The sequence below is a fragment of the Lactuca sativa genome, chromosome 1, assembly GCF_002870075.4.
Source record: "Lactuca sativa cultivar Salinas chromosome 1, Lsat_Salinas_v11, whole genome shotgun sequence".
Classification (NCBI taxonomy): Eukaryota; Viridiplantae; Streptophyta; class Magnoliopsida; order Asterales; family Asteraceae; genus Lactuca; species Lactuca sativa.
Genome location: NC_056623.2, coordinates 80,626,099 through 80,640,026, shown reverse-complemented (window position 1 = coordinate 80,640,026; position 13,928 = coordinate 80,626,099). Strand labels below are relative to the sequence as shown.

General features: G+C 35.1%; 1 protein-coding gene and 1 long non-coding RNA gene across 2 annotated transcripts; both read right to left on the bottom strand.

Annotated features, from left to right (window-relative positions):
• Window positions 1-787: 787 nt before the first annotated feature.
• Window positions 788-1,125, bottom strand: LOC128126700 (uncharacterized). The gene is made up of 2 exons (XR_008224757.1): window positions 1,031-1,125; window positions 788-961 (listed from the first exon to the last, which is right to left on the bottom strand). It is a non-coding gene; the product is annotated as an uncharacterized LOC128126700 (long non-coding RNA).
• Window positions 1,126-1,216: 91 nt separating this feature from the next.
• On the bottom strand, window positions 1,217-5,200 carry LOC111885993 (DNA replication licensing factor MCM7). Its single transcript, XM_023882235.3, is given in 15 exon segments — window positions 1,217-1,282; window positions 1,367-1,379; window positions 1,491-1,555; window positions 1,627-1,708; window positions 1,786-1,886; window positions 2,066-2,096; window positions 2,567-2,637; window positions 2,685-2,732; window positions 2,807-2,887; window positions 3,424-3,468; window positions 3,846-3,999; window positions 4,120-4,323; window positions 4,401-4,573; window positions 4,660-4,851; window positions 4,943-5,200. Coding segments are annotated over 15 exon segments (1,545 nt in total). The 5' UTR covers window positions 5,162-5,200.
• Window positions 5,201-13,928: the final 8,728 nt, after the last annotated feature.

The window sequence follows — 13,928 nt, the reverse complement described above, 5'->3', positions numbered from 1 at the left end:
AGAACTCGATGCTCGAATACTTCTTACATTGTGCTTTTAGGAGCTTCCACTAGTATAAATTAACTATCAAGTGAATATGCTAGGTTACATGTTACATAAGTTATATAGTATTAGAAGAATATGTTTAAATCTATTGTGTAGCTCTTATTTGAGTCCCACCATTATAGTGTGAGACCTTGCGGTCAAAGGATTATCTAGTTCATTTTTCATGTAATTATATATGTAAGTTAGTTAGTGGGATTTTCTTCTACTGCTGATGGTAGAGAGAGGTGTGACGGGAATCCTAGGAGAACCTAGGTAATATGTTAGTGTGCCGATCGCATAGTTTAACAAAATTGCAGACACTATTAGAAAAAAGGCCTTTTACGACGCTCATTACGCGTCGTAAAACGCTCAGACGACGCGCAAATGCGTGTCAAGGAAGGCCCTGTCATAAAGAGAGACGACGCGCTTTTGCGCGTCGTCTATAGACGACGCGCATTTACGACGCGCATTTATGACGCGCATTTACGACGCGCGATTATGACACGCATTGCGTATCAAGGAAGGCCCTATCATAAAGGTAGACGACACGCATTTGCGTGTCGTAACCTTACGACGCGCGTGTTTATGACACGCAATGCGTATCAAGGAAGCCCCTGTCAAGAAAGGCCATGTCATAAATGAAGACGACACACATTTTTGCGTATCATAATTTTAAATGTTTAAAAAAATATTATTTATAGATTTACTTATTTTCAAATTAAATTTGTATTTAATGTTTCATAATAGAAAATAAAATATCATATACAAAAAATAGAATCCATTGCATAAATTTAATGTCATACAAATAATCGTTCCATGGAAAGATAAAACAAATCAATAGAAGTTGTAACAAAAATTTACAAACGAATTAGATACAAAAAATACAATCCATTGCCCCTTTGCTTATTCAAGATCAACCTGCAAGTAGCTAACTAATCTCTACAAATTCACCCTTGTTTCTAATCATTTTCTTAAATACTTTACAAACATAATTCATCCATAGTACCTGAACTATAGTTGCAGCCTTGCTTCTTCTTCTTCTTCTGAACTCATCTCTTGCAACCATTGCTCTAAGCCTAGTCTGAATAGATACAACAACTCCTTGTCAATTATGTGAAAAACACAACCGGAGAGTGGCCTACCTTCATAATAGCAATAACTAACGAAGCAGGAATGAAAGAAAAGGCAATACTCACAAATACAAACATTTCTTCTTTAGTTCTTCACATTCTTGCACTGCCTCATAAGCTTTACCATCCTGCATCAATGTAAAATAAAGGCATTAAATGTTAAATCTATTGTGAAAATCTATAATATATAAGAAAGGAAATCAAATAATTACCTTACAGTGTGACCTTGCCAAATTAATTGAAATCAAATTAATTGATAAATCAAATTATACGATATAGTTTTCGAATGTGTATTAAATGGAATGTTCTTTAACAAATGAATAAATAAATACATACCGACAATCTTTTAGATGAAAGAAGTCATCAGAATTAGATGTTAGCAACACCAGGTATGTATCATCCTATAACAATCACTAGTGAGTAGTGAAAAAATATCATAAGAAAAACTTAATTAAAGTTTCTCCTCACTTACATCAAAATAATGAACATAAGCATGTAGAAAGGGCATGGCATTGTATCTTGGTAAACATATGGGGGAGAATGACTCAGATGTCCTGCATCAAACATGTAACATTTCACACACACACACAATTAATATGGAAAATAAAAAGTGATGGAATAATGAACTTGCCTAAAAGATTCAAATGACATGACAAAATTAGCAAGAAGCAGCATGTCATCAGGATGGAGTTGTGCTTTCTGTGCACCTACAAGACTCACAACCTTCACAATCTGTCATCCAACCAACATTGGATTAATTAAAAAGTTAAAAACCCAACACTAAAAACATATAAAACCAACAATTATGTCATGATATTTGGGTTATTTATCACATGAGCATTTGTTCTATTTAAAATGGAATAGCTATCTATGTGATCATGCTTTACTTTTGTTGATCCAAATTCTTATACAATATCTAAAACTTTCGAACATATCCAGAATCTGAATCGAAATTACATATGTTATTCAAAAAACACAAAATATAAATAATCAAAGAAGTGAAAAATGGAAAAGTACAGGTTTACCTTTTGCAATAAATTAGTTGTTCTTCAAATTAATTAAGCCCTAATTTCAGAAAAAGAAGATTAACATGAAGATGGAACTACTTAGGTAAATAAAGAACCCAAAAACCAACACCTGATTTGGCCAAAATTTATCGAAACCGCAGAGCTTCTGCTATGGGTAAAGAAGATACAGCTCTTCCCTCTGTTCTTAAAGAGAAAGGAGATGATACAGTTGGTGACTACTGACTGCAACTTGCTTTTATAAGAACTCATGGATTTTGAACTATCACAAGAATACTAAAGGTTAAAAAGTAATTTTTCCATTATATTTAGAGTAAATGCTTAAAAATGTCAAAATCATAACTCCTGAAACAACTTACACATCTGAGAAAATGTGCCATTTTTTACTTGGAGTTTTGCTTCCAACAGCTAAAGGCGTTTCCACCCTTTAAAAAGTATAAAGAAACGACAAAAATTATCTAAACCATTTAAAAGAATAAAAAAATTAGAGTAATTTATTAGTTACCTTCTTTTTACTGAAGGTGTTGCTAAGCTTATTCACCCCACTTTTAACCTAGGAAACAAATTTCATCGTAAGTTTAAGTTCCATTGCATATGAAGGAATGTAAAAAAAAAAATGTAATTTACCTTAGGAGTTGTAGGTGTTAGATGGAATTTGGGAGTGGAATGAGCAATAGGAACAATTTTTTTGGTTTCATTTGTATCCACCTTTTGTAACGACCATTAGTAAATTAATTTTAAAGAAATCCAAAAATCATAAAAAAAAAATCATTTGTTTCCACATCAAAATGCAACGTACGTGCATTTTCTTGCATGTAAAAAAACACTAAATGAATAATTAAGTGTTATTTATGTTTGTTCAGGCCCCACAAATTACACACAATCACACACTTAGAACTCATGAAATGTAAATTTGTGTTCACTTCTTGAAAAACCTGACTCTAAATTGATTAAAAAAAAGCAATCGTAAAATCCGACTTATACTAAGTCTAAAAGAGTCTTATCCAAACATAAAAACTTAATAAAATGAATGTTTCCTAAAATACCCCCGATACTAAATTCTTCCCAGAAAAGACCATTCTACCCCTGGCCAAAAAGATAACAGAAATTTGGGGGCTTATCAGACATACTTACGACTAGTTACTTTACAATAAAATGTATGAAAATTCAGAATTTTTTTTCAATTATTTTTTAGATCTTCGTGAGGATAAACGTTATTTAGCAGATCATCCTGGACTTCTAACCTGAATATGTTCTTTATACTTGAAGTCAAAGATAAGAATGTTTGACTTCAAAAGTCAAAAAGGAAAAAGTAATGTATAATAAATAAGTATAAAACAATCTCTCCGCATATTATACCTTGTTGCAATCTCTGTGTTAGTGTCTTCAACTTTTTACAACCTACCAAAAAATAATGCAGTGTCAAAATAAAAAAAATAATAATAAAAAAAATAAAAACACAATGTCTTTTGTGCCATTTGTCTCTGTTTTGAACCTCACACTATGATCATAATTTGAGCTAACTAGTACTGGGTTTTATTGGGAGTGCAGGAACATGTTTTGCAATAAGAAACTTACTTGCATGGGGTAAGACACGTTAAAGATTCATTCATATTGTAATTTAATGTTGAAATCGGTTGTCATTATTATCATATAGGATGAAAACAGAGAAGTATATTTGTTGGATATATATCATATAGGAGTGAGGGCTGTTTGATTTTGCTTCTTCTTGCCTGATGCTTGAATATGCAGTGGCTATGTACTCCTCCAGCTCTCTTGGTATACTAGGAGACAGCTTCCGAGCAGCTGATATGTATGCCCTATTATCATCATCATTTATTATATCATATCAACAACACAATCCATCCTCTCATACTTTGCAACTACAATTTTTCTTTTACCATTGAGTGATATGATATCAAGGGAATATGAATATATACCTGAGAACAGAAGCTTCAAGTGGAGCAAAGCCAAGGGCAGGAGATTCTCTGTTCTGGTGGACATAAACAACATGCCTGACCATTTCAAGATCATTGTCCATATCTGCCTTGTCAAGGATCAATCACAAAAGATCAAATCTTGATAGAAGTGCAGGAGGCAGGTTTATATTTTCAGCTGGAGTTCTGCGGAGATCATATCTCCCCCTGAATCATCAAACAAAACATTCATATTACTATTAGTAATTAAAAAATAAATGATAATTGGTAAGAGTAAATAATACCAGGCAGGATTTGCAGCAGCAAGAACTGCAGTTCTTGCATTGAGAGAAGTGGTGATCCCGGCTTTGGCAATGCTAACCGTCTGCTGCTCCATAACTTCATGTATGGCAGTCCTGTCTGACTCATCCATCTTATCAAACTCATCAATCGCACATATCCCCATATCAGCCAGCACCTACACCCATCCATTTATTTATATATTTTCTTTGTTTACATATTAATATTAGAATATGAATAGTAAGTAACAAAATCCTGACTCACCAATGCCTCCCCTTCCAGCACAAACTCATTTGTGACCAGGTCCTTCTGACTAGCAGCTGTAAGACCAACACCACTGCTTCCTTTTCCAGTTGTATACACACCTCTTGGTGCAACAGTAATTATGTGCTTAAGCAGCTGACTTTTTGCAACTCCAGGATCACCCATCAAACATATATGTAGATCCCCTCTTATCTAAATCACAACTTTAATCTCATACTTGTATTGTGCACAAAAAAACCCAAACCACCTGCTTTTAAAGAGAAACAAAAACACTATGATTTACCTTCATCCCATCCTTGAGCTTCCGATGAGGAGCGCCCACTAATAAGAGTAAAAGAGCTTTCTTGATATCTTCATGTCCAAATATCTCAGGAGCCAATGATCTAGACAGCCTGTTGTATATGTCACCATCCTCAGCTAACCGAGCTATTTCTTCTTCCTCAACCCCTTTCAGTTCATAGCTGCACAATACCAAAATAAATCCCTCAACCACCAAATGCATAACAAGGAATCTTTTCTATTACATACAAAATCAACAACAGTTTCAATTCTTGAAAAAAAAAACAGTTTTTATTTACCCCCTTTTTTCATAAACAAAGTATCGAGATTCATTGTGATCCCTTTAGTCTCATTGAAAGATATTTAGGTATTGAAAAAGACATTCGATTCAAAAGTTTGATAGTTTTTGGACAGTTGAAATACTAAAGTCGCAAGAGAAGAAGTGTTTGTGCAATCATAGTAGTTTGAGGGTTTCCTTCGGTTACTCCCTTCACATCTCCGAGAATCTTCATCTCTGGAGGAGAGAGATGAGAGAAAACCTGATGGAGGGGGGAGACGAGAAGGCGGATGCATCGATTAGGAAGAAAACAAACTCAGAGAGTGGAGTGAAGTCAGATTTAGGAGAAGTTGTACCAATTTTAGGGATAAATCGAACCAGTTGGTCTTCTTCGTTGATCTTCTTTGCCGCAATTACTGGATCGTGAGTAGAGAGAAAGGTTAGGGTTTAGGGTGATTTAAGGAATCGTAGTTAAATTCGAACCAGTTGGTCTTCTTCGTTGATCTTGTTTGTTGCAATTACTGGATCGTGAACAGAGAGAAAGGGTAGGGTTTAGGGTGATTTAAGGAATCGTAATTAAATTTATGGATAGGTGAGCTTGAGCTCACCGACGAGGTGAGGTGAGACAGAGGTTACTGGTGAGGCTGATAGTGTTTTGTGTGTTCTTCAAAAAAAATCCCTACAATGAATACTCCCTGGGATTTTCTTGAATAAGGATTGACAATCAATTCTATTAGGGTTCTTAAACCATGATTTTAGAAGGAGAAGGAGGAGATGCAACAGGCGGGGTTTTAACTTTTTTGGGATTTCGTTTCCCCCCTATCTTCTAAAAAAAGCGCGTTCATTAAAATTATAAAGCGACACTTATAGAGGGCGCGCATTTTACATACAGCGCCCTCCGTGTTTTTATTTTTTTTTGTTTATGGCACTAGTTTAAGGGCACGCAATAATGAGTGACCTAAATCCTTAAATATTTTGAAGAGATGACACTTTTTTAATGTCACTCTCTTTTGCGTAACATCAATCAACGAGTGTCGTGGATTGCGCGTCGTAAAAGGGTCTTTTTCTTGTAGTGAGTTTATTTTATAGTGAGGGAGTAACTTAGAGAATTCAGGATGGTGCTTGAGCAAAGTACAAATAGGTGTGGAAGGTAGTATTAGGATCGTACTATTTAAAGAACATGATTTGTACTCAAAACAAGCGAAGTCACGAGGATACTAAGGAACTTGCCAAGTGTGGAATATTCTTCGTGTGTTTTCTGATGGTCGCATTGTTTCTTTTCAGTATGGTGGTCACTCGAGGTGGTTTAGGTCCTGGTGAGGGATCGGGTTCGGGCTCTGGAGCCGAAGACTCGGATGATCAGATGCGAGAGTTCATTTCGTCAAAGATCGGTCGTAGTATTCTGGAGCAGACCCATATGATCTTTGTTACGATCAATGAGGGAATTATGGAGACGTTAAATGAGATTTTGAGCGCATTCTTTACTGAGATTGTGGCTATGTTAGGGGTACTCACTCTGACCTTTCGAGAGTTTCGTGTATGTAGGGCTCCTGAGTTCTTCGAGAAGAAGGACCCCATTGTCCATAGGCGATGGTTGTCGGACATCACGAACGCTTTCCTGACTAGATTCTTCCCCAATGGGTTTTGCATGTATTAACACAAATAAATCCTTAATGCTTATGGCTACATGCAACTTAAATGATCAAAGTCATAACACTATTGATGTAACATTCTATTAACAAAAAACCATAGAAAAACCCAAGGTATTTTGAAAATCAGAATAAATTTTAGGGTTTACATACCTTGTTGATTGTTGTAGTAAACAATCAAGAATCCTTTCTTCCTTGATTTGGAAGCTAGCACCACAAGTGTCATGCCTCTGATGGTTCACACCCAAACCTAGCGACAAGAAGCTTTTTAGAGAGGAGAGGGGATATGGAATTTTAGGCTATCTCTTGAGAAGGAGGAGTGGCAGAAAATTTAAGTCCAAGGGTTCCTTTTACAGTGTAACTTGGAAACCCTAGATAACTCTAATTTGAATAAAATACTATTATTTCAAATTGGTAATTATCCAGCTTCCTATTTATCTGCAAGGAATATTCCGGATGTCCTCGAATACCCTAATTTCATCCAACCCTTACAACGAAGGTTTTGGAACCTCTCTTGTTCATCTATTGAACAATTACACTTTAACCCTTGTACTTTTAATTAATACAATATCTCAAAATTAGTTCCAATTAATTTATGATTAATTATTAATTAAATATTACTATTTTTAATTAATACACTATTTTCATAGCATATTAATAAATTCATTTATTGCTATTTATCAATCAAATAATAAATCAATAAACCAGTCTCTCTCTAAAAGTCGTCCTTTTTAATTACTAGGTTTGAGGGCAAGCAAAAAGGACCTTGCTAATAATTCAAGATTATATTAATTTAGTTATTGGCTTAGACACCTAATCCAACAGTCTCCCACTTGGATAAGTCCAAATCTAAATTACAGGTATAACTTTTAAATTAAACAGCAAAGAGTGATCCTATAGCAACTGTCGAACTCTTATCTAAATAGATATTGGTCCTAAGATAAGTGATCAAATATTCATCCATTCTTCTATATATCATATAGACATAAGACATGGCTTAGAATCAATCTCATTGTCCATGTTTTGTTTTCCAATTTCCTGATTTGTGATGACGACATAAGACTTCAAATTGAACACATCAACTGAGTCCTGGCTCGGCCCAACACTATAAGTCAACACCAAATCACCGATAGGCCCAAAGATATCGCTTTTCCCGTTTGGGCAAAAGGAAGTAATCAACTTTGACTTATATGCTTGTATCCTATACTCATCAAATCATACATGACATTGCATTTTATAACATTGTGCTACTGACGCATTTTCGGAACACCAATGCATAACCGAATTGTAAATTAAAACTCATATCTCTTCGTTTCAAGAATATAAGATATTATCATCTCAAAATTACTCATGATATAATCCATGAAGTAATTCTCTGAGCGTGGGTTTATCCAATACTTAAATCTCCATTTCTAAGTACTCATGAATGTTTTAGCAATACAATTTCTATGTCTAACTTCCTTAGACAATCTAAAATCCCATTCATGACAGTCTTAATTCACTACTTACTTCCAAAGTATGAGCGATTGTAGAATTTGAATAATTAAATTATTAGAGATGTAAAACATGCAAAAAAAAAAACAAAAGAATAAATAATTGACAAAGGCAGTAAACAAACTCATAAATAATCTCTATTATTTAATAACCAAAAGTCAATTACATTTATTTTGTTACAAGTTTCAACCTAATCATCTAACTACTAAAACCAATATAATCTCTCAAACCAATGATCCTGGCATGCTTATTATGTTTAATCCTACTCAGAGCCTTCTTCAAAGGATCTGTTCGATTCTTTTCTAATGATAGTCTCTTCATTATGAGATGACCTTCTTCTACACTATTTCTGATGTAATTGTACTTTCTGTGGATATGTAATGACTTTCCATGATATATCGGTTCTTTACTCAAAGTAACCACACCTTCATTATCGCAGAAACATTCCAGAGGGTCCGAAATGGTTGGAATAACTCCAAGATCTTCGATAAAGTTTTTCATCCAAGCCGCTTCCTTTGATGCTTCACTTGCCATTACGTACTCTGATTCACACGTAGAATCATCCACTATATCTTGTTTGGAACTTTTACAAGTAAGTGCTCCACTATTTAATGTAAACACCCAGCCAGATTATGAACGAAAGTTGTATCTATCTGTCTGAAAGCTTGCATCACTGTTCGCAGTCAATCTCAACATATAACTGCCTCCAAAGACTAGAATCATATCATTTGTTCTTTGCAGATACTTGAGAATATTCTTTACTACTGTCCAGTGAGCTCTGCCAAGATTTTCCTAATATCAACTGGCCATGTTTAAAGCAAAGGACACATCAGGGCGAGTACATGTCATAGCATGCATGATCGATCCTATAGCAGAAACATAAGGGACTCGACTCATATTACCATCTCTTCATATGTATTGGGGCTTTGAGTCTTACTAAATTTGGCATTGCTCTGAATATGTAGCTCTCATTTCTTGGAATTTTTCACACTAAACCATTTTAGTACCTTGTCCAACATATTTACTTTGACTAAGTCTAATTAGTCTTTTCTTTCTATCTCTCAAAATTCTTATCCCAATAATATAGGCGACCTCTCCTAGATCCTTCATACATAGGACTCATCTTCACTTCTAGAGAAACCAAATTCTTTGACTTTCTCATGGAAGCAAAGATTCTAGCTGTTAGCTGCTTCTTACAATCTAGAAATGGATTTCCTAAGCTTACACACTCTATTAGGAAATTTTGCATCAACAAAACCCTTTGGCTGGCTCTTGTAAACATCCTTAATCAACTTCCCATTAAGAAAAAAGTGGTTTTGACATCCATCTGCTAAATTTCATAATCATGAAAAATGGCTATTGTGAGCATTATCCTAATAGATTTTATCTTGGCTACCGGTGTGAAGCTTTTATCATAGTCAATCTCGGGGTTTGAGTAAAGCCCTTCACAACCATCCGTGCCTTGAATGTGTGAACAATTCCATCCATGTCGGTCTTCTTCTTGAAGATCCATTTATAACCAACTGTCTTCTGACCAATTTCTTGATCAAACCACTTCCAAACTTGGTTGTAATACATGGACTTGATCAAGTTGTCCATTACCACTTTCCATTTGGTAGCCTCAGGGCCTTCCGTTGCTTCCTTGTAGTTAGTTGGCGCATCCAAATTTATTAATGATTGATCCTTGATAAACGTATCACCATCTGCCATTATATGGAAACCACAGAACATTGGTGGCATGCTAACTCTACTGGAATGACGAAGAGGCAATGAATTTTCAACTGGCTCAACTGGAATTTCTTCCTCTAGTTGATTGCTAATGTCTTCTAAGGTTCCTTCATTGGTTGACTCTTGAATCTCTTCAAGGTTAATTATTCTCCCACTATCCTCTTTTCATATGAGCTCTCTCACTCTCCCTATCTCTCTCTCTCTCTCTCTCTCTCTCTCTCTCTCTTTCTCTCTCGTACGCACACGCGCGCACAAAAGACTCATCTTTGAGCTACAAAGACCATGTTTTCACTAGGCATGTAGAACAAGTATCCAAATGACTTTTGTGGGTAGACAATGAAAATATATCTCTCACTTCTGGCTTTTAGCTTGTCATGAGTCTCTCGTCTAAGAAAAGCTTCACAACCCAAGACTTTGATATGTGTTAAAGAGGAAACTTTCCCCATCCACATATCGTGAGGTGTTTGGCAACCTTTTTAGTTGAGACGGGATTGAGGATATGGGAGGCTGTCTCTGAGGCATATCCCCAGAAAGAAATGGGAAGAGTGGCCCAACTCATCATGGAATGAACCATGTCTAACAAGGTCTGATTGCGCCTCTCAGCCACACCATTTAGTTGTGGTGTTCTTAGAGGATTCACTTGTGAATTATTCCACATTCCTTGAGGTAGTTGTGGAACTCGATACTAAAATAAACTCCTCCTCTATCAGATCGGAGCATCTTTAGTTTCCTACCTAATTGATTCTCAACTTCATTTTTAAACTCTTTGAACTTTTCAAAACTTTCTGATTTATGTTTGATTAAGTAGATATAACCATACCTGCTATAATCATCTATAAATGTTACATAAAAATGATTAGCATCCCTTTTGATGGATATGAAGGGTCTACATACATATATATATATATATATATATATATATATATATATATATGTGTGTGTGTGTGTGTGTGTATAAGGTCCAAAAAAACCCTCACCTCTTTCACAAAACCAAGTGAAAGGTGATTTTGTCATCTTGACCAAAAGTCAAGATTCACATTCATCATATGGCCTTAGATTAAATGATTCCAAGACTCCATCCTTTTGGATTTGGGCGATGTGTTTCTTGTTAATGTGTCAAAGGTGAGAATGCCAAAAGCATGCCTTGTCTAAACAATTAGACGAAGCAATATGAAATACACTATTGCCTAAGATATCAACACAAGACACAATTTCATACACACCATTACAAGGTAAACCTTCAAATATAAAACACCATCTTTATAAACTAGAATTGAACCATTCAAATCATTAAAAGTGTAACGAATACCTTGTATGAACAATGCATGAAAAGAAATAATTTTTCGTGTCATTTATGACGATTAGCAACAATTAATCAAATCAAAACTAACTTCACTACTAAGCACAAGACGATAAGTCCCAATCTTGGTACCAGGAGAAGATTGCTTATTTCCCATTATCAGATTCATCCTCCCGTATTCCACTTCTTGACTTTCTTTTAGTCCCTACAAATCAGAACAAATGTGAAAACCACATCCTGTATCAAGGACCCAAGAACGAGTAGATTGTAAGTTATTAGTTTGAATAGTGTATATACCAGATGAAGAGGCTTTACATTGTTATCCTTAATGTCTTGCAGGTACTTGGGTCAACTCCTCTTTCAATGGCCCTTGTCATTACAATAGTAACAAGTGGCCTCTTTGGGACCACTAACAGCTAGAATGTCTAAGTTGAGCCTTGCCTTTGGTCCATTTCCAGATGACCCATCCTGGGCCTTGTTCTTCCAATTAGCTTTGGGAGTAGTCTTCCTCTTCTACCCTTTTCCTTTACCAATAGCGAGAACAAGAGAATTAGTGGATGGGGCTGGATTCTTTCCCTTTATTCCTGACTCAATAGTCTGTAGCAAGTTGTGGAGTTGGGCCAATGTGGTTTCAGTGTTGTTCAAATGATAAGCCAATATGAACTGACTACAACAACTTAGCAAGGACTTCAAGATCATGTCAATGGCCAACTCCTCGTCAAAGTGCACATTGATCCTAACAAGGCGTTCCACTTATCTTTGCATTCTCACCATGTGGTTGCACACAAACTCTCATTCTTTCATCTTGCAAGCCATGAGGAACTTGAACACTTCATGTTTTCTTGACGAGCTCTTTTATGGTACTTTTCCACAAGGTATTTGTTCATCTCATATGGCCAATAGTCTTCATAAATCCTCTACAACTCAGGAGCCACTGTAGCGACCATGATGCAATATTTTTTTTGCGTATCGTAGTGTTTCTTGTATGAGGCTAGTTGTTTTGGAGTAGCTTTGGGTTCATTGATATCAACGAGTTTTTCTTCAAGAACGTATTATTCGCCCTAGAATTGAAGAGCCATCTTGATGTTGCGCGTCCAATCATTGTAGTTGGTGCCATTAAAGGTCAACTTGGACACAATAGAGAGTAGGGAGAAACCAGAATGGTGGGTTGATGATGAAGGAGCAGAAACATCATGAGTACATGTCTATAGAGAAAAAGAAATAGTTAGATGACAATAGTCCTTTGTATTTTAACCTATAATAAATGATTAAGGCTAGGATCCAAAATAACAATTCACAACTAAGAAAAGGGATGTGTTAATGTTATTGAAAATTTATAAAGGCAGGTAAAAACAATTTAGCAATTTCAAATTATGAAATTCCTAGATCTTTTGAGATTCACTGAATTTGTCAATGGCATGTTTAATCTCATATTACTCTCTACTATTTTTGAATGGGATACCTAGGATCACAAACAAGTTGTGAATAACCATACAAATATGTTTGGCACTCTTGATGTCATTTATCATCTCATATTAATGTGTCGGTTAACCACACATGCTCCATTAATCAATGATAATTTTTTGAGATGGTATTATCACTCTTTATAGTCACTACTAGTGTGCCAATTAACCACACACACTTTAGTAACTACTATAAAGTATAATGTGCAATTTTATGGATTAGCATATTTTTCACATTTTTCCTAAAGTAACTAGGAGATGGATTTTATAAGAGAGTTCAGTTACTTTATATGATTATACTTATTAATGAAGTTATTGTACTATTAGATCCATTTTGCTAACGACCCTAAACCAAACAAGGAAGCGGTGGGTGAGAGTGGACACCAATTCAACCCCCATTTTATAAACTATTTCCTTATACCCCCTTATACTTCAGCTTCATGAATGAGGCATACTGGAGATCCGGCTGACTTAATCTTATACATATAGTAATTAACATTTAATATATTATATATAAGGTGTATTTTAAAGCTTTTCAAAATACTAGGTCTAAATTAAAATTTTGAAATTAATCTAATTTAAAATAATCCAATTATGTTTTTTATCTTTATCTTTTAATTAATCAAATAATTAAATGTAATTAAAACAAAAGGATAATTCACAAATTCAAGATAAGGATATCTGATTAGTAAGATAATTATTCAATTTTATGTACAATTAAAAAACATTATCTAAAGTAATTATCGTAATCAATTTATGAATTAAGCAAAAAATTTCGCTGATCAGAGAGTCCACCACGCCGTGGCGGAATGGGAAAAAGATGCGGATTCGAAGATCACCACGTCTTGGCAGAAGAACAACACGGCGTGGCGCCGCAACAAAATGACGATTATGTTTTCTCAAATCAAGTTTTGTTCAAGTTCAAGCAATGTACATTCAATTATTAGACAACCATACGCTCTGATACCACTGATGGGTTTTACATGTATTTACACAGATAAATCCTTAACACTTAAGGGTACATGCAACCTAAAGATCTAAGTTGTAAAACTATTGATGTAATATTCTACTGAACAAAC